The 20,789-nt window shown below is 50.3% G+C and overlaps 1 protein-coding gene across 6 annotated transcripts in view; it reads right to left on the bottom strand.

Moving 5' to 3' along the window:
* UNC13A (unc-13 homolog A) overlaps nucleotides 1-20,789 on the bottom strand; it is a 63,159-nt gene that overhangs the window by 7,058 nt on the left and 35,312 nt on the right. For 2 of the 6 annotated variants that reach the window (XM_047698149.1, XM_047698164.1), the window contains 21 exons: nucleotides 20,429-20,497; nucleotides 20,030-20,119; nucleotides 19,682-19,816; nucleotides 17,742-17,875; nucleotides 16,363-16,448; nucleotides 16,060-16,186; nucleotides 15,207-15,303; nucleotides 14,689-14,832; nucleotides 13,838-13,921; nucleotides 13,217-13,294; nucleotides 12,907-12,995; nucleotides 12,294-12,446; nucleotides 10,973-11,096; nucleotides 10,063-10,068; nucleotides 8,439-8,477; nucleotides 7,272-7,301; nucleotides 5,834-5,890; nucleotides 5,386-5,466; nucleotides 4,345-4,492; nucleotides 3,322-3,378; nucleotides 450-542 (listed from right to left, as the gene is read on the bottom strand). In XM_047698149.1, coding sequence (XP_047554105.1) covers nucleotides 450-542; nucleotides 3,322-3,378; nucleotides 4,345-4,492; nucleotides 5,386-5,466; nucleotides 5,834-5,890; nucleotides 7,272-7,301; nucleotides 8,439-8,477; nucleotides 10,063-10,068; nucleotides 10,973-11,096; nucleotides 12,294-12,446; nucleotides 12,907-12,995; nucleotides 13,217-13,294; nucleotides 13,838-13,921; nucleotides 14,689-14,832; nucleotides 15,207-15,303; nucleotides 16,060-16,186; nucleotides 16,363-16,448; nucleotides 17,742-17,875; nucleotides 19,682-19,816; nucleotides 20,030-20,119; nucleotides 20,429-20,497 — 1,921 coding nt within the window. The remainder of the gene's footprint in view (nucleotides 1-449; nucleotides 543-3,321; nucleotides 3,379-4,344; nucleotides 4,493-5,385; nucleotides 5,467-5,833; nucleotides 5,891-7,271; nucleotides 7,302-8,438; nucleotides 8,478-10,062; nucleotides 10,069-10,972; nucleotides 11,097-12,293; nucleotides 12,447-12,906; nucleotides 12,996-13,216; nucleotides 13,295-13,837; nucleotides 13,922-14,688; nucleotides 14,833-15,206; nucleotides 15,304-16,059; nucleotides 16,187-16,362; nucleotides 16,449-17,741; nucleotides 17,876-19,681; nucleotides 19,817-20,029; nucleotides 20,120-20,428; nucleotides 20,498-20,789) is intronic. The other 4 variants (XM_047698156.1, XM_047698171.1, XM_047698183.1 and 1 more) reach the window with 4 other exon arrangements.

Raw genomic sequence — 20,789 nt, 5'->3', positions numbered from 1 at the left:
AATCCTTAAAAAAAGAAAGAAAGAAAGAAAGAAAGAAAGTGCAACAAAAGATGGCAGGGGTGCCCAAATCTGTGAAGCCTCCAATGTCAGCTCTGGGCTGATTGTCTTTGGTTACCTCAGAGAAAATTTCATTCTATCTTGTTTAAGCCACTGTCATTTTAGGCCTTGGTTAAAACAGTTCAATCTGTGTTGTAATTAAAAAAAAAAAAAACCAACAAAACGAAGGCAGAGCTGAGAGATGGAGAAGGTGGAATTAAGTCCCATAACACTGAGTCTCTGGATCCAGCCATGCCTGAGGGTGAATTATTTCTGGAATGTTTAGTTTTATGAGACTTTTTTTTTTTAACGAAAAATGTTTTTCTTGCTTAAGCTAGTTTGAGTTTGGTTTCTGTCATAGGACCTAGTGAGACCTGGCAAAGGCACTCCCTCTCCCAACTCAGACTACTCACCTTTCACAGTGACCTTGTGTTCCCCAGTTCCTGGATGAGTGAAGAGCTCAACGTGGACTGAAACTTCACCCACAGGGTCTTCCACACCCGAGCCTGGGCGGGGTAGGGGAGGATGCTTGGCATGAGCTCCATTCTTCCCACCCACTCTAAGGGACCTGGACCACTTCCCATCTACCATGTGCTGGCGGCACCAGGTCATCAGCCATGACAGGGTGGCACTGAGGGTGGGGCTGTGATGGCAAGTGACCTTAGGAAGCCAAGAATGCTGGGTTCAGGCCTTTCACTACCTTGCTGCATGATCTCAGGTAGATCTCTTAACTTCTCTGAGCTTAATGCATCTGCCCTTGATTTTTCTCATTCCACTGACTGCCATGTTGTCAAAACTTAGTCTCCATCTTACACACCACTGTACACACCCTGGCTTCCTGGGTCTCATTTTCTCCTTTTGGTTGCACCAATGCCACACTCTTTAGGTTCTCTTCCTATGGACTAGCTGCTGCTTCTCACTCTTTTGTCACTGCCTCCTTCTCTTTCAATGGTCAAACTGTTGGGACTCCCTTCTTTGTCTTCACTCCCTCTCGAAGCACTCACACACTAGAAAATCCTACTGATTCTATCTTCAAAATACATTCAGAATCTGGCCCGCCTCCTTGGTTCCATCACGTTCCATCCCCCATCATCACATGCCTGGACTATTGCAGTAGCCCTCACCCTGTCTCCCAAATCCTCCTCTCAGCTTCTCTCCATACACCAGCTAGAGTAATCCTATTAGGTGAGCACACTTCCCTCCTCTACTCCAAACACTTCCATGGTTTCCGTCTCCTTCTGAAATAATCAAAGTCCTTTTGCAATGTCCCTCTCGAAGTGTCTTCACTATTACTTCTCCTGCCTCACCTCTGTCCACTCTCACCCTCACTCACTCTGCTCTGAGGAAGCCACACAGGCTTCCTCACTGTTTCTCCAAAACGCTGGTGATAACCTCATCCAGAGTCATCACTTCTTCTGAAGCGACAGCTTGTAGGGTTATCTTTATTTTCCCTGCCCCAACGCTATTCCTGTTTCAATAGAGAATCTCAAGTTTCCATTGAGAAATGGCCTCCAAGCCCACCTCAGATCTCGTGGCTCCATCTTGCACGAAATGAACCATGGCTGCCCAATCAGAGCATTCCCTGCCCTTAATTGCAGAGATTGGCTCAGGAATGGTCATGTGACACACACCGGGCCAGTCAGAGTTAGCCCTGGGACTTTAGCTGTAACTCTGAGGAAAGAGTCTGGTGCTAAGCTGGCAAGGCTGTCTGCCCAATGAGGGAAAAGCCTACATCACAGATGTCTCAACAGAGACCAGTAACCAATGACATTGTCAGAAACTCTGGATCCAGCTATTATTGATGTCAACACAGCCCTTAATCTTTCAGTTCCACAAATTCCCTTGTCTGCTTGGGTCTGGGTAAGGTGTGCTTCTGTTGTGGCCACCACAATGCCCTGATTGATGGGTTCTGATGGGGTCACTGAATGGGGCAGCTTAAAAGCTTTGTTCCTGTCTCTCTCTCTGTGGCTCTGGAAAGGGCATCCTGTGGGGCCTGGGGACCTGTGACCGCCAGCACCCCCGGGTTTCTTCCCTGCCCCTCAGGAAGCTCCCACACCTTGAGCACCCCATGCATGGAGGGGAGGAAGAGGGGGAGTCAGGGGTGGGTGTTCAAGGTTAATCCGGGTTACCTGGCACTGGGTGGGAAGTGACTGAGGCTCAGGGGACAGAGAGGTCTGGAGACCCCCATCACCCCACTACTGGGGCGTGCACCCCCCCAACCTCGCTGCCCACCCCAGGCCACCTTCCTTGTCATCTCAGGCTCTGGATCCCCCCTCCCCCCAACCAGTCACATGCTCAGCCTCACCTCCCCCCACCCCAAGGCTGATGCTTCAGCAAGCTCAATCCGGGCCAGACTGAGGGTGCCAGGGGGGGAGTTGGACAGTGGTGGGTGGGGTGAGGGGTCAGACCATGGCCAAAGCTAGTAAGAAGGGGGAGGAGGGCAATGCTGGGCGCCCCCATCCCGTGGTTTGCTGGCTCCAAGGGGAAGGATCTTTCCTGGGCCTCTCTGTACTTATCCCAATCCCACCCCTCCCCGAGTCCCTGGCCCCCCTGTAGGGGAAGGTTCCTTGGGCAAGTGGCTTAATCTCCTTTGAGACTCAGCTTCCTCATCTGTGGAAGGATGCACCGCCCTGTGGGGCAATTGGGAGAAATCTTTTCAAAAATCCTTGAGAAATGCTTCTTGGCACAAATGCTGGCTCAGAGTTAGAGCCTGAAAATTGATAGTTTTCTATGCCTGGAAGCACGACATCAGTAATAATAATAGTTAACAACAACAGCAACAATACACTTCCTGGGAGCTACTACATGTATTACAGGCCAAGAACTGCTCCAAATTTAATTCATCTAATCCTAAAAATAATCTTATGAATTAAGGCCCTTGACTGTTCCAGTTTTACAGATGGGAAAGCTGAGACTCAGGGAGGTGAGATAATCCTGCAGACGCCCAGCCACCAGAGTGGCGGAGCTGGGATCGGAGCCAACTGCGATCTGAGTCCACTCTTAACCGTGCAGGCGCTGTCCAGGGGACCCGGGATCTGGCTTAAGATGCACCCAGGAAGAAGCGGGTTCCGACTCGGATCGCTTCTCCTTCCCCACGTGGAACCAGCAAGCTGTCCTTCCCCCTCATCCACCTAGGCCCCCACAGCCAGTCTGGCCTGGGCCGAGCCCGGCAGGCCGGGGAGGCGGAAGGACGGGGCCTTTTACTAGCCGGGGCCGGGAGGGGCGCAGGCACCGGGCACCGGGCGCGGGCGGGCGGGTGGGCGGGCGGGCGGCGGAGGCACGTACCCTTCTCAGGATAAATGTCTTCACTAAGGGTAAACCTAGTCCCTTTTCCACCATGGACTAATCACAAGGGAAGGTGGAGAAAGGAGGGAAGGGAGGGGTGGGGAGAGACGAGCGAGCGAGAGGCGAGGATGGAGGGTGAGTGTGCGTGGCGGGGAGCAGGGGAGGCGCGGAGAGGGGGCAGCGAGTGAGAGGGAGGAGAAACAAGAGAGAGAGAAACGTCAGCGGCAGACGGACGGACAGACAGCCTCCCGCTCCGGGGGGACACCGGGGACACTAAAAGCAGCAGCTTGGACTGGAGGCCCGACGCCCAGGGAGGGCCCTAGGCCCTGGTCTGTCTGTGGGGGGAGGAGGTCGCTCCCCTGCCCCCCAGCTTCTGTTGGACGGCAGCTCTCCCTCCCACCCCACTGCTGGGTCGAGGCCAAACTTCTTTCCCTTGTCTTAGGACCAGTTTTGTATGGGGTCCTCACGGAGGGGAACGAGGACCCTGGAGTCCTGCTCTCCCCAGCCCCAGCTGCTGTGTGGAAACTCAGAGAGGGACAGGAGACAGAGGCAAGAGAAGAGACAGAGAAAGACAGAATTTGAGAAATGGAAACTCCCTTTCGGTCCACGCCTCCAGGTCGGGATCCCTCCCATTCCCGGGGCTGTCAATCATTCCTTTGCTGCATGACGTCATATGCCCCGCCCCCAAGATGTCCACCACTCCCTGAATCCAGTACTTCAAAGTCCCGTCCCTAGGAGCTGTCAATCACTCCCTGGTCCTGCTACAAAGAAGTCCAGTCCCACAGCTTTCAGTCACCTCCCGGCCCCGCGGTGTCACAGATTTTTCCCAGGAGATGCCAATCACCTCCTGGCCCAATGACGTCCCCACGAGTAGTCTTTCGCTCTTTGGCCGCGTGCCATCACGCAGTTCAGGTGCTCCCGGGAGCTGTCAATTGCCCGGGCCCATGTCACAGAGGAGGAGAGTCAGTGGCAGCCTCGCTGGCCAGGGGCTGGGTTGCCGCAGGCTGGCAGGCCGACGCTTACCCTGGGCCGCTTGTGTCTGCACGAAGGTCTTGATGAGCAGGTCCGTGGCCTGGGTGTAAAGGGACAGGGCGTAGCGCAGGGACTGCAGGTCTGGGCTCTTCTCCAGGAAGGTCTTCTTGAGGCCCACACCACCCGCGTGGAAGTATTGCTGTGGAGGACAAGGTGGGGAGAGGTGAGACTAGTTAGGCAGCCCCAATAACCCCTCCCCAACCCCGCTGCCCTTCAGTGGTGATGGGCTGGGAGGGGTGTCCTTCAGAACACCCCAGCCGTGCTCTGCTACTCCTCCACCTCCAACCCTGCCCCAAAGGCGATGGTGGGCTTCCAGCCCGTTCAAAATGATACCCATGCTTCTCGCCTCTCCTCAAGCCCTTTGTGGCCCCAATCCTGCAACCTCCCAGCCTTTTCTCTAAAGGTATTCCCTAGAACGTACCTGCCTCAGGGTCTTTGCACTTACTCTGCTCCCTGGTGGGACGCCCCCACCCCCTAAACAACTTCAAGCACCTTATTTTGCCCTAGCTGGTTCCTTTTCCTCCCTTGGTTAAGATCTCAAGGAACTTTCCTTGACCACCCTCCTGTTTCACTATAATTATTTCAGCAAAAATTCCCTTCAGAGTAGTTCTCATTTCATGGACACCACGGTGCCTTTCACTGAGTTCTTGCATGGGCTGGTCCTCTGCCTAGAATGCTTTGTTTGCTTTGCCTTGCAAACTCCTATGCATTCCTCAAGACCCACCTCCCACATGCCTTCTTTCTGAAAGCCCTCTCTTCTCCCTCCCTGGGCTCTCCCAGCTCCCATCCTTCCTTCTACCTTACCCTGGCCCCACAGAGCTGGGGCTGTCTGTGTCTGGCTGGACCCCTGAACCCAGGGCTCCTCAGGGCCCTGCCATCAGCCAGCCTGGAACTGACAGAAGCATCAGGGAGTCATCAGGGAGTATTTCTAAATTGGCTGAAGTAAGGTGGGTTCAAGCCTAGGTCCATGCCTACACCAGTCAAACCTTTTGCCTGCTCCACCTGGGATGGGACAGGGGTGGCACCTCTCACCTTGATGGTGTCCAGGGCCAGTTCAACTACTGCACACTGCTTCGGGGTCAAGCTCTTGGCTTCTTCTCGTACCATGTGGTCCTGGATGGATGGAGAGAGGGCCCAGGTAGGCAGACAGGCCCCACCTTAGGGATCTGCCTGGCTATGGGCCTCATCCCTGTAAAACTCTGACACATTCGGTAGTGGGTCTGTCTTTTCATCATTGTGTCCCTGGTACCTAACACATGACGGGCATGTGGCAGGGGCTCAATATTTGTTGAATAAATTATTTGTACCCTTGATCAAACTGTATCTGAGGCTGAGCTTTGCAGATCTTTCCAACACACTGGAGCAAATAAATCGGGCTTAAATCGGTCTGAGTAGGGTTTCTGTCCCTTGAACATGTCACCATTCTGCGACCTTTCCCCTAGGAAGATTCCCCACCCCAATCTTCCACCCTTGGCCTCACCTTGAGTTTAGACAGCTGACCCAGCTCTTTGGCTGCGTTGAAGATCATCTGGGTTCCCTGCAGGTAACAACAGTCACAGCCAAAGTGAGGGTGGGGGTCCTCCAGACCAATCCCCACAGTCCTACTGACACCTTAGCCTTGGACACCATCTTGGTTCTTGTCCAGAGGCTCTGGGCAAGGCAATGGTTGTGTCCCAGGGATAGAGGTCTGGAGCTCCCCTTCAGGAAGTGCTGAGGAGGAGGTGGTGACTTTGTCCCTGCAAATCCCAGTGTGGGCACACTACCCACCCTCTCACCTCCACCAGGACCCCAGGTTTATGGGACAGAGAAGAAAAAGAGTGGGCAGTGAGGAGCCACGGGTGCAGGGAGCTCTGGATGGTGTTTGTCAGTTTGGAACAGGTTTGCCGACCCAAAGTCAGGGGGCTTTAAGAAAACTATGGGATGGTCTCTGGTGACCCCACCACCACAACTCCTGGGGCCCAATGCCACTGTGGGAGAATTTCCCCAGTCATCTGGGTGGCTGTTAGTCTGACCCTGTAAAAGGAAGAATCCTCCCCACCAACACACACCTCAGTACCCATCCCCCACCCTACCCAAAACAGACACCAGCAAGATGGCATCCTAGTTATGGCTCCAATGAGCCGAGTGGGCCTGGGTTCAAATCCCAGCTCTGCTGTGTGGCCCTGAGCAAGTCACTTAACTCTCTGAACCTCAGCTTTCCTATCTAGTTGGGGAAAATCATATCCACTTCATGGTTTAGCTGGAGCTAAATGTGTATTTGTTCAATGTTCACTGTTATTATCATGGTTTCAAGGTCATGAGCAGTGCTGGGAGCAATGGTTGGCCTGGAAGCCATGAGTCCTGCCCCCCTCAATCACTTTGCTGAGTGACCTGAGGCATGTCCTTGGACTTTTCTGGGTCTGTTTCCTTCCCTAGTTAACAGGGGCACCTATACTAGCTTAGGGGCTAGGGTAGGCCTAAGTATCAGTGAGGTCCTGCATTTACTGGGCCCTGGGGTGGTCTGGGGACTAGGCAGGGAGGAGGGCCATTCACAGCTGGGATGCTTGGAATCACATTGACAGTCTACCAGCTGGCTAGTGGGAGCTTGTTATCCTGATGCTACAATATCCTTACCATCATCCTGGCTGTTGCTACTCTTTTGATTCCATGTCTGTGATTCCCTGAGGCTGTCCTGAGGCATAGCTACTTAGGAGCCCAGCTGTCTGGTCCTTGGTTTCCCCTGCCACCCCTCCTCCCCTCCTGCCTCCCCTCCCACCCACCAACCCTCACAAGCAAACCAGACAAACAAAGGAAGAAGAGACCACAGACAGGTTCACAGTGCGCCCCCAGACGGCACAGACCACAGAGGTGGAAGGAGGCATGGGGTGGGGAGGGGGTTGGGGGTGGGAGCCAGACAGACAGTGAGAGGCTGGTCTTACATCTGAGTGGCTTGGCAATTTCACCCTGCCCTGTGGAGAGAATCAGGTGGAGGTCAGAGTTTGGGTGGCTGTTGGGAGGATGCTCACTGGGGCTTCCCTGCCCCCTCTAAGCACAGTCCCGCTCCCCAGCCCACAAGCTGCCCCCCTAGGTCCTGAGCCTAACACTGGGTCCCCTCCCCAGCTAGGCATCTTCCCTTGTCTCCCACTGGGGCTCTGGCCAGACACCAGACTGCCAGGAGGCTACAACCAGCCCATCACCTGGGGACAGCCTGTCTAGGAATGGGGTGCCTTGGGAAGGGGGAGAAAAGAGAAAGAACTTGGGTTTCTCTCCTCTCCCAACCTCCAAGACTTTTCCCCAGCAGGCCTGACTCTAAAAGAAATGTACTTATAGGTGTCACAAGTTCCCTCAATGTAGAGACACACACCCAAGTATATCCACACAAGTGCAGAAAGTTCATACACACACACACCTGGATCAGCACACATACACACAGAAGAACTCACACATTAAAATATACACATGCACTCCCAAACATTTGCACATGTGTGCACAATCACACACATAAACTCACACACCCACCCCCACATGGATGCACTTACATGTATATGGTGCCTGGAACAGTGAATGTGCCCCCCCAAAGGGCTGGATGAGTGAGTAGGGAAGCCCTACAACCCATGTTCATGAAGCAGAGACCCCACTTGTGTGCTCACAGATATGATAGTTCCTGCATGAATGCACAGCAAGGGCAACTGTTCATGTATTGCCATAGCTTCCATCTCCTTACAACAAACACCCATTAGAACAATAAAAACAACACCAAAATCTACATGAAAAACAACACATATCTCAGTCCAGGGCAGTGGTCCAGTGTCTGGGCCCTTCTCGAAGCCACAGAATTCAGCTGAGCCCAGGGCTGAGAGAAGTGCTTTGGGTTTTGTTTTGAGAGGGTGGGAACTGTTTGCACACATGTTTGCTCACACGTGCACACACACTCCAAGCCCTGTCCCTGGAGAATCAACTCATTCTGACTTCTGGCTTTGTAGGACTTGTTAGGACACCTGCCTTTACCTATGATCCCCAGCTGACCTTCCTACCCATGCACATGAACACACACATGCACCAGACACCAGAGCTCAGGACCTCAACACAGATGAGGCCCTCATTACCTTTTCTAATCCCTTGCCATGTTTTCTCAAGAGGGTGCCCTGCAGAGACAATGTCACAGGGTGATCAACCTGGCAAGCCATGTGGGGTGGGAACCCAGGGTGATCACACATGTACTCATGGGGACAGGAGGTAAGGGGCATCTGTACTGCACAGGGGGCTGATTGCTGGGTTGCATGGGAGAATGTGTGCATACCTTATGACCATCTCTTAAAAAGCTATAAGAGAGTCAGAGAGATAGAAAAGAGAAAGAGAGAGGAGAAATAGAAATACATAGCCAGAGAGAAAGAAGAGAAGTCATTGCCAAAATATAACCCATTTACATTTACTGTATATATGAGGATCTTGCTTCTTGGGTCAACAGGAGATCAAACAGGCTTCAAATTCAGACAAACCTGAATTTGAAACCTGACTCTGTCATGTGTTTACTATGTGGCCTTGAGCAAGTGACTCCTCCTCTCTGAGCATCAGTTTTCCTCATCTGCAAAATGGGAATAATAATAATATCCACCTCACTTAAAGGGTTGTCTTGAAGGTGGGCTATAAGAGCAACTATGAGATCTAGCATACAAAGCATCACCAATAAATGTGGAATCCCTTTAGCTTCTTGCCCACAAACACAATGTCTGTTGTTGGGTATGCTGCCACCAAGTGGTTACAGCCAAAGATGCAGACTGCAGCTACCAAGGAGTGAGTTGAGCACTTACGAACTTTTGACAGGTGAAATCTTATAATAGCCTGTCTTGTCCACAAAGGGGGACTCTGAAGTGGTTTTATTGATCTCTGCCTACTATGTGTTTACATATTTCCACCAACAACAACAATATTAGCTCTAATTTAGTGAGCACTGCCACAGGTAGTCATAAGGATGAGCACTTTAATGCATCATCCCATTTGGTTCTCACAACAACCCTCAGAGAGTTACTGCAGTTAACCCCTTTTTCCAGACAAGGAAATAGAGATTGGGAGGTGAAGTGACTTCCCAAGGTCACAGAGAGTGTGGCTGGGCTGGGATTTGACGCCAAGTCTGCCTGTCACCAAAGTCACGAATACTGTTTCCCACCTGGGTGCCTGGGTGTGTGTCTGGGATTCATGTGGTCCTGTGATGGGAGTGGGAAGGCAGAGTTGGTGGTGGGGGGTCTGCGCTGAAGCTGAGTAGGGGGATCCGGGTGGTAAGAGCCTGTATTTTGGGTGGTTGCTAACAGTTCAGAGCCCAGAGGGGAGGAAGAGGGACTCTGTTGACTTTTAACCTTCTAGCTTTGGGGAGAGACCAATATCCTGATGGAGTCTGAGCATGGGAGTAAGGGTGAATTCCAACTAAAGAATGAGGTCAGATGTGAAGGTGCTGGGCTCAGGGTTTGGGGTTTGGGAGCAGGAAAGCACCTCTTCTGCACTTACAATGGGGCGGGGTGGGTGGGCGTGGCCTCCCTCCCACCAGGCCCCGCCCCCTCCCCATGCCCCGCCCCAGACAAACACAGGCACATCTAGGCGGGAAGTGGGACAGTGGGTGGGGGGCCGGTGGGTGAGGAGGGGGCAACTGGGTGGGGGTGGATGCAGCCACGCGATGGGCCGAGTCCAGACACAGAGCGGACGGACAGACAGACGGACAGAAGGGCCTCTACTTACGATCATCTGTCAGCCGCGATGGGGGCGGGGTGGTGGGGAGGGGGGAATAAGTCACCATGAGTCTCCCAGGAAGGCCAGGAAGGGGGTGGAGACGGCACCGAAGGGGGGACCCCGTGCCCCTGCCCAGCCCAGAGGAGACCAGCAGGTGACGGAGGTCCAAGGCCTCCCCCACCATGGTTGCCTCTTGGCACGTCCCCACCCTCCCCAAGCCTCCCCCACCCCATCCCCAGGAATGTCTTCTCACTCTGCTGTGCCATCAGCCTGTATGCCATTGCGGTCCTCAGGCCCCCACACCTCCCTGGAGGAACCCAAGCGCAGCCACACCCCTCCACAGATGTTCACCCAATCCCACCTGGAAGGCTGATCACTGGGGCACAAGATCTCTGAGCTTTTCCCAAAAGGGTTCCAGAGACATGGTCCTGATCCCTGGATGAATGCTGACCTCTGCTTTACCTCTCTGACTTTGGAAGCTGTGACCTCTGGCTGACCTCTAGGAGCCCTCTGTTCTATTGGTCTCTGATCTTCAAAGACCATGGTATCTCCCCTCCTTTTCTCTCGATAGACCCTAAGAGCCCTCTGATGAAACCACTGACCCTTATGACCTCTGTGATCCCCAAGCTGACCTCTTTATTTTCTGGGTGATCTCTAACCTTCCTATGACCTCTTGACCCACATGTGACCTCTATGTCCCTTAGACACCTCTTAACTCTACTTGACTTCTTTGACATTTACATATCTGAACCATGAAGGAATTCTTTGATTCTTTGATGACTTTTGGCCCATATGCAACCTCTCTGATCTTTGAATGGCCCCACTGACCTCTGAGCCCCAATGACTTTGGCATCAAGTTCTCTGGGCTCCCACAGGGGAGGTGGCCCAGGAATCCCCTATGGCCCCCTGTGGGCCTCACCGTCTGGTCAGTGAGGGGCGGCAGGACGATGGTCTTCTCCATGGTGTTCATGACCAGTTTCCATAACTCCTTTAGCACCCTTTTCAGCACCGTCTTCTCACAGATTTTGGCAAAGAGAGTCAGGCTGGAGGCAAGAGACAGGTCTGAGAGATAGCTCAGCTGGCCCTAACCTGAAGATTCCCTTTCCCTCAACAAATGGGCAAGGCAGGAAAATGCTTCATGGACACACAAGAAGGCACAGAGCCTGTACAGGGACCTCTAAATGGGGTCTGAGGAGACCCCATTGATCAGAATGGTTTATTGGGGCTATGATCTGTAACACACATTAAAAGTAAATGATGGCTGGACAGGTCAGCAGCGGCCAGGCTGGAAGGGGACTCAGCACCTGGGAGGAAGGCCTGGGCCTTAGTGTGAGGACAGTGGGGAGCCATGGAGTGCTCAAGAGAGACAGAGGCAGACTTTCCTGTTCGAAAGAACAGAGTGAGGGGTAAACTGGAATAGGAAGGCTAGAGACTAGGGACTGTGAGGGGACTGAGGCCATGTTCGGGCAAAAAGGAAGGGAATGGTGGGAAGAGGGCAAACTTGAGAGGGTAAACAACAAAGAATTCATGATTGGATGCATGGGGGTTGACAGAGACAGAGTCTCTGTCTCTGATGGATCCACCATGATCCATCCAGCAAATGACCCACCCATCCACCAAACTATCCCTCCCCCAACTTTCTTTAATGACCCCTCCATCTTTTTGCTTCCCCTGCCCTACTTCCTCCCTCCCAACCATCCTTCTACCCATCAATCCATCCATCCTCCATCCTCCCTCTCTCCCTTCTTTTCTTTCACTCATGCATCTATCCTCTCATCTACATTTCCATCCATTTATCTGTATTTCAGTTGATTGATCCATCCATCCATCCATCCATCCATCCATCCATCCATTCATCCATCCGTCCATCCAGTTATTCATCCATTCAAATACTTACCTAACTTCATCTACCCATCCATCTGTCCACCCATCCCTCCTTTTATCAATCTATCCTCCATCTAGCCTTCTAAGCATTTATCTTTTAATCTACCCATCAGTCTTCCCACCTATTTCTCATGTCATCTATCCATCCAACCACCATCCATTAACTCATACAAAAGGACTCACCAGTCCATCCAACCATTCACCCACCCATCTTTCCATCCCTTCATACCTCCACCCACACACCCATCCAAACCATCTAACCAGTAAACATGCCCTGAGTGTCCTCTCCAGGCCAGTCTCTAAGAGCCCCATCCCTAACCTCTTCTGGGTGTCCTAGTCTACCCAGCCTGGCTTACTTGCTGTCCAGCAGGTCCATAATGGGTTGTAGCACATTGTCAGCATCCTGGGCCACGCTGCTGCAGGCACTGGCTGGCACATTGCCCGTGCCCTTCACCTGGCTGAGGATGTCGCCCATCTGCTTGACACACTCCTCAATGTGTGGCTGGAAGCTGGGGGCACAGAGGGGAGGAACTCAGACCAGACTTTCCAGGCCTCCCAGAGAAAGGGCCAGAGGAGGCTTCAGAAGCTGACCGTGGACCTTGGTGTTTTATCCTGAGCATCAAGGAGCCATGACATATAACTGAACAGGGGAGGGAGTGGTGTATAATAGCTGAGTTGGGCACAGAGCTGAGACATTCACCTGTGCTGTTTATTTCGCTGCACAGTCCTACCCAGATGCTATTATTATCATCATCCCCACTTCGCAGATGAGTAAACTAAGGCTCAGAGAAGTTAAATAACTCACCCAAGGCTACATAGCTAGCAAGTGGTGAAGCCAGGATTGAACTCAGCTCTAACTCCAAGCCTGAAGTCTTCACCACTACATCTGCTGAGTCTCTGGATGCCCCAGGCTCACAGGTCTCGGGGCTGCCCCCTCCTGTCTGCTCCTAGCCCTGGAGGTGTCCCCACCTGGTAGCAAAGACCCGGCTGAGCTCATCCAAGACATTGTTGAGTTTCACCTGGAGCTCCTTCAAGATGTCACTGGCCTCAGCATCAAGCTGAGGAGGGAAAAAGGACATCAGGTTAGATTTACAGAGCATCCACATAAATGGGGCATTTTCCCACCCAACACAGGGAAAGAGATCCCAAGGGACTAGGGAGGAAACAGGCACAGAAGGTAGAGCTGCTTGCTTGGATTAGAGGGAGTGCTGAGATGGAATTCATCAGGGGACTGCAGGGATGGAGGGAAAGTGGCGACCCTGCGTGGGGCTCGCCTCACCTCCTTCCCTCCCATGGCTTCGAACATCTTCTCTAGCTGCACGCGGAGCTGCTGAGTATTGTTCATGAGGATGCAGGGCTAGGGATGCAAACATAGCAGGGAGTCAGGGCTCAGGACCCCTCCTCAAAGCCTCCCCCATCCACTGCCAGGGACCCCAGGATGGTTTCAGGGTCTGGGTCCAGAGGAGGGCCCCATAGGGTCATTGGGAAATGGAAGACTGCATTTGGGACCCAATTCCAAGAAATGTTGGGGTGGGGGGCTGGTTTCTGGAGATTAGCAGAGGGAAATAGGGCTCAAGTAACTTCTCCAGGGTGGGCTGGGCTTCTTGGAATAGCAGGAAGAGGGGAGTTCCTGTCACATACCCACATTCTCCTACATGGGCTCAAAGCTTTGCGCACTTACATCCATACACCCTGAAGGCTTCATTCACAACAATCAGACAATGACACACTGAAGGCATGTGCCCTCACCTCCAGATCACCCCCGATACACGTAGTCAGGTACATGAATACACACAGTTAGACACACACAGATATAAGTATCAGGGCCCAGGGAAGGATGGAGACTTGGGGGTGCAGAGTAGGGCTGGGAGGGGACAGGATAGGGTCCCCCACAGGTCACCACTTTCTCCTTCTCCTTGGAGCAGTAGGAGGCGAAGTCCTTGGAGATGATGTCGGCATACTGGAGGAGCACATTACTGATGGTCTGGGGAGGACAAAGATAGGGAGTAAGAACAGGGGCTAGGGCTGGGCGGGTCCATCAAGAGCCACTAGTGAGATCAGGAATGAACCTGAATCCCTACGAGCACTCAAGATAGACCCCTTGAATGAGTGAATTCACCCAGGATGACCCTTACAACCAACAGGAGATACCACCAGGTAAAGATGATTATTTTATGTAGACCTAGCTCTTTCACAGAGCAACCAACCATCACATGAGCCCAGCTCCAAACACAAGCATGACTGAACCCCAGGTAGAATCCCAATTCCTACTTGCAGTCCTTAACTGCAACCCAGCCTCAAGCCAATTATCTGGAACCCTCAACCCCAGTAAGATGGTCCCAACTTCCAAACTCACCCCAAAGCCCACCCAAATTCTACATAAATCCCAACACTCACTCCTACCTCCATGCCAAACTGAATCTCATACTAATAGTAACCCTAAACCCAACCCCAATCTCAACCTTACCTTCAGCCTTGATTCCAGCTCCAAATTCATCTCCAACTTTAACCACAACCCTGACCTCAACCCCAGCCTCAACCCAAATGCTATCCCCAACCACAATCCAACACTGTTCTCAACCCCAACCCCAATCCCACTGATATCACCAACCCCAACTTTGACCTCAATCCCAAGTTTAACCCCAATCCTGTACCTTGACCCTAATCCCAGTTTCAATTGCAACCCCAGCCTTGACCCTATCCCAATCCCTCACCTGGACTCCATCCCTAACCCCACCTGCACTCCCGCACCTTGGCAAAGCGCCTCATATAGTGTCCCACGATCTGGGGGTCAGGGCACTCGAGTTTCTTGATGATCTCAAAGCTCTGGTTGAGCTGGGAGAAGACGTCCACCACAGAGCAGGAGAATAGGGCATGCTCTGAGGTCTGCTGGAACTGCAGTGAGAAAGAAGCCAGGAAGGAAGAGAGGGATCAGAACCAGACAGTCCCCAACATCTAACCCTCCTGCTTTCCATGGGGAGAACCAGAGACCAAATGCCCTGGGTGAGGCGAATAGTATGCAAGGATGACTAAGAGGTAGACACAGAGGAGACGAGGAAGGAGGGGCTCCCAGCTTGAACTTGCATTCATTTGTTGAATGAATAAAACACTTTCAACACTATGAACAAGATGAAGATGGTGGCCACCTTTCAGAGACTGGCTTCATCTCAAGGGCAATTTTTGACCCCATATTGGATCCCAATGGACCCCAGAGGGAGTGAGACCACTGTGAGCAGTTTAGGGGCTTGATCATGGGCCAGTCTCCTCACCCCATCCTTCTTGTCTCGTTCCAGGGCCCCGTGCAGGAAGTCCCGGGACACCTCCTCATTCTCGTCCAACCACTGTATGACAAAGGGCTCAAACCACCTGGAATAGAGAGCATGGGTGGGGGTCTTGCCACCTCTTGTCCCCTAACCCTCTGCTTTGCCTAGCTCTGAATGGTACTTGGGCAGGTCCTTCTCTCCCTTGAACTCACACTGTGTCCTTTGGGTGGGTACCCCCTGCTTTCCTACCCCACCAGCTCTCAGTTACTTCAGCCATGAAATAGACCTCGTGACACTGTCACGGCAAGCCTCATACTCGCAGGATTCATGGTTCAGATAAAATACCCATGGACAACTGGATTTCCTCTCTGGGACCCATTTACCTGTACAACAGAGGAGAATCTATCTCACAGTGCTGCTGTGAGCAGTGATTGACACAACACATAGTAGGTCCTTGGTCAATGGTGACCACCATCCTGCTCTCCAACGCAGCTCATGAGTCAGACAACCAGAGTTCAAATCCTGGCCCGATCACTTATTAAATGTTACCCTGGGCAAGCTCTTCAGCATTAAACTCTCCATTTTCTCATCCACAAAATGGAAATTATAATGCCCCCATCTTATAGAATTGTCAAAGGATAAATGAGAAAAAGCACTGCTCAGTGCAGTTCCTGATATTTAGACATATTAATTGTCCAGGCTATGGGAGCCCATAGTCCAATGGCTGAAAATAGAGAATGCCAGGATTGTACCCCACTATGCCCTTGGTGCCCAGAGAACTCTGAGTAGGTCAGCCCTCATCTCTGGGCCTCAGTCTAGCTGTCAGTGCTATGGTTCTGGCTTTGGGCAAGGGACTTACGCAGGGTACTCGGGCACGCGGTCCTTGAAGGCAGGAAGCTCTGCCACATACTCATTGTACAGCCACTTGACCTTGAAGTGTAGGTTCATGTAGTCAGCACTCTTGCACAGGCGATGCTTGTCATGCTCTGGTAGGGAGAGAATGAAAGTCTCCACCCTCTGTCTTGGCAGCACCAGCTCTCACCATCACGGTGTCCAACCTCAAGCTTGAGGTTCCAGGATGCTCACAGCCTTGCAGGGGATATTACTGAGGCACAGCTACCTGCTGTAGCCAGGATAGCAAACATGGAGATGGGGTACTCACCCTCCATGGCATACTTCATGTCCTGGGCAAACAGGTTCCACATCACTTCGGCACTGATTTTACCCACATTCAACTCCTGGGGAAACCTAATGAAAGTCATGGAAGTATGAAACCTTGGCAGAAGGAAGCAGGATGGCAAAGCCTGCTTTGGCCTTCCTAGCCCAGAGGGTAGTATGGGACAGACAGTTCTGGATTCAAGCTCCCCCAAAGCCACTGACTTTCTGAGTGACTCAACTGAAGCCCTGCTTCTCCTTGAGCCTCCACCTGTCTATCTCTCCATCTCCATCCCTTCATCCATTCATTCACCCAGTCATTCACCTTCCTACCCATCCATTCACTCACCCATCTGTCTATCCATCTATCCATCCAACCATTTCTCCATCCAACCAACTATCCATCCATTCCTTTATATGCCCATTCATCCTTCCACCAATCTATCCATTCATCCTTCCACCAATCTATCCATTCATCCACCTACTCATCCACTCACCCATCTCCCCATCCATCCATCTCTCCATCCAGTCAGCCATCTGTCCATTCCTTTACTACTCATTCATCCTTCCAACAATCTAACCATCCATCCACCTATTCACCCAACCATCTACCCATCTATCTGTTCATCTCCCCATTCAATCATATCTCCATCCATCTGCCTATACTTCCATCCACTCTTCAGTCCATCCATCCCAAATCCCCAATCTTAACTGAATATCTAACTAATCAAGAGATACTGGCACACCCAAGTTAGAAGCCCCTCTAGCACTCGGGGAAAATAAGACACAACAGTTCATTCAGTTAACAAAGATGAAAATTCTACAGACATATAAACCTACAAACCAAAACTGTGTACATACTCACACACAATTACACAATATACAATATTGTATATTGAAGTGCATTCCACAATTGTATGCATATACAATATACAATTAAACCCAAAGGCACAACTATACACAGAATTATACCCCCACAAAATATATAATGCAATTTAAATGTAAAACATTTAGTAGAGTATCTAGCACTTGATATCTAGAGTATCAAGTGAATACTTGAGCAACAGTGTCCATTGTTATTTATGAACCCACACACATAAACAAAATTATATACATATGTACACATTGTTATTCACACAAATCAACACATACAAAATACATATTTGATTATACCAGTGATTTTATACATACACACAATTTTATGTTTATGTTTACAAATTGTGCCCTATTTCATTTTGGCACAACCACACCTATAATTGCCTCCACACACACATCATTTTATGTGTAATTAGACATGATCACCTTTACACATAAAACACAAAAGTGTGCACACATACACACACACGATCACCTCCAGATAGTTAACTGCACAGATATACAACTCACTGGTTGAGGCAGGGAGTGTAGGAATTCTTGTCTTCCTCAATGATGGACACTATGAGAGTAATCAGCTTGGACCAGAAGTCAAGGTTCTTGATGCTGGGTCCCTGTTCCTCTGGGGGAACTTCTCCCTTCTTGGCCTACAGTGGGGAAGTGGAAACATTGGGCAATGGTGTCCATGGGTGGGCGCCTCAGTTAGTTCATTATTGGGGGGACAGGAGGTTAGTGAGGAAAGGGTCCCATTAACACATGGGTGGTTCAGGTAAGAGAGCTATATGAAAAGGAACTGAATTCATTAAACTGGCCCAAACAATTCATGTCCATGCAGCTCAACAAATCTTAATTAGACTCAACTCATAAAAGTGAATAGAACTGAATTTAGTTGAAAAAAACTGAAGCCCACTAAACCAAATGGAACTGAAATGAATGCCAATCAGGCCTATTTAGCTTAACAGATGGAGATTCTCAGAATTAATTCAATGAAACTGAACTTGGGCCAATTATACTGAATGTAGTAGAATTAAACTTAACTGGATTGAATTAAACTCAAATGAATTCAATTGGATTGAACCTAATCAACTCATCCAAAATCAACATTATCCTAAGTCAAAATAATGGAAATAAATTGACTTGAACTCAACCCAACTAACTTAATCTAATTCGACTCAACTGAGTTGTCAGTCCAGTCCAACTCTACCTACTCAACTGAACCTAACATACTCAGGCCAGTTCAATCCAACTCTAGCCAATCAGCGAAAACAAATGTAGCTAAATTCAACTGAAATGAACCTAACTCAACCAAACTCAAGTGAACTCAACTATATCTAACCCAACAACCCAGCTCATCCTCACTCAAGCTAAATCAACCCAGTCAAGAATAACTTCAATCAACTGAATATGAATAAATGGATTTTTATTAAGTGAAACCCAGTTTAATCCAATTCAGTTCTGCTCATCAACTAGCCAAGAGCAATTTTAAGTCACCTGTACAGAAATAAATGGAAATAAATTGTTTATAGTTGAACTAAACCCAACCCAATTTAATCTAGAGCACTTCAACCCAATTCAATTAAAAGTGACTTGATTTCGGGGCACCTGGATGGCTAAGTGGGTTGAGCCTCTGACTTCAGCTCAGGTCATGATCTCAGGGTCCTGGGATCGAGTCCCGCATCGGGCTCTCTGCTTGGCAGGGAGCCTGCTTTCTCCTCTCTCTCTCTGCCTGCCTATCTACCTACTTGTGATCTCTCTCTGTCAAATAAATAAATAAAATCTTAAAAAAAAAGTGACTTGATTTCAACTCAGGTTGACTTCAACTTGAAGTCAACTGAATGTAAATAAACAGAATGAAATAAAATATCACTAAAGTGAGCTTATGTGTTATCATCTATCAGAAGCCCAAGGTGAAGTAGGGCCACCTTAGCTCCCACAGTCTCCTGCAATTCCTCCATCCCAGAGCTAATCACCCTAGGTTATGAATTTCAGTGTATATATCTTTCCCTTCTAAAATGGTATGAACTCCTTGAAACCTTACTGACAATCCTGGCATTATGTGTGTAGATAAATAAACACATGTTGAAAGATCGCAAATAAATTGAATTGAAATGGCCCAAACTCAATTCTACTCAAGAAATTAAATTCAACTCAACATTTATTGAATAGTGATTGTATCCCAGGCAAACTGCATGCCAAACTCAACTAACTTTAACTAAAACTGAACTTATTGAATATCTATTGTATATCAGGTGCTAAACACTTACTTACATTTTATCTAAAGATAGTGTCTCATTAAATTTTCTCCTCAATTCTGAGATAAGGTTTTATAACCCCATTTTACAGAGGGAAATACTGAGACTCAGTTAAATCACTTGATAAGTGGCAGACCTGGGACTTAGGCCAAGGTCAGGTTGGTATCCCCTAGTCTATTCTGCTTTATCTGCGGTCCTCACCGGGTCTGTCTGGTACTCCCGACTATAGAGTTCATGACAATTGTTGAAGATGTACTCATACGTAGAGTTGAGGCAGGCTTTCACACAGTCTTTCACCACCTGGCTGGCTCGGGGTGGGCTCTGGAGTTCTTGCACCTAGAGGGAGGGAGGGAGGCACAAGTCCGCACAGCTGGAACAGGAGGTACCAGGAAGTGGCTACAAGTGGTTACGGGTTTAAGGAAATGTAGCAGTATAAAAGCAGAGGGTCATTGAGAAAGGGCACTACCTAGGAGAAACGTTACTTGATTAGGATCTAAGAGTGTTAGAAAATGCCTATTAGAGACTAATGGGACTGGGTCTCCTTCTTACCTTCATCCGAAAGAAGGTGATGCTGGTGAGAAGGTCCACAGTGGATTTGAGGTCCTGGAGTCTCTCTGGGCTGCTGGCTGGGAAGTTATTCTGTTGGAAGGGTGAAGAGAGGTGGGGTTATAGAAGAGGGTTGGGTGGGGAGAGACTGTTTTAGGGGAAAGGTAAGAGCCCCCCAAGTTTTAGGAAGTATGTCAGGGCCCATGAGAACACCTTGAAGCAACCAGGGGGTTCTAGTTGGATGCATATTGGGCAGGTGCAGCCCACATATGTGTACTCATGTCAAAGGCACACATTCCACATGTTAAAATGGGTCCTCCCATATGCACATGGGCTGGGAGCTCCCCCCTACGGGCACACATGTGTAGGAGCAGGCCAAGTCATCATGCATGTACTTCTCACCCGATACATGGAGAGGTCGATCCGCAGGGAGTTGTGCAGCTGGTCCAGGAGTTTGACAAAGCGCTCTTTCTGAGGAGGGAAGAGAGGGGGATGAATGGAAGCAGGGACATGGGGTTCAAGTGTAGCAGCTAAAGCTGGCTGCCATATTGGGTAAGTGCTTACTATACACTAAGTGCACCCCTATCTGAACTCTCGTAATATCTGTTTCCATTCTACAGAGGGGTAAACTGAGGCTTAGAGAGGGCAAGTGACTGGTACAAAGTAACACACTAAATCAGGTCCAGGTTGGAGACCAGGGAGTCACACGGGGTCTGACCAGCACAGGGTTGGGCTCTCCTTCCTCCCCCAGCCCCAGTCCCTG

Source organism: Lutra lutra, chromosome 1 (assembly GCF_902655055.1).
Source record: "Lutra lutra chromosome 1, mLutLut1.2, whole genome shotgun sequence".
Lineage (NCBI taxonomy): Eukaryota > Metazoa > Chordata > Mammalia > Carnivora > Mustelidae > Lutra > Lutra lutra.
The sequence above is the reverse complement of the archived record's forward strand: the minus strand, read 5'-3'. Positions and strand labels throughout refer to the sequence as shown.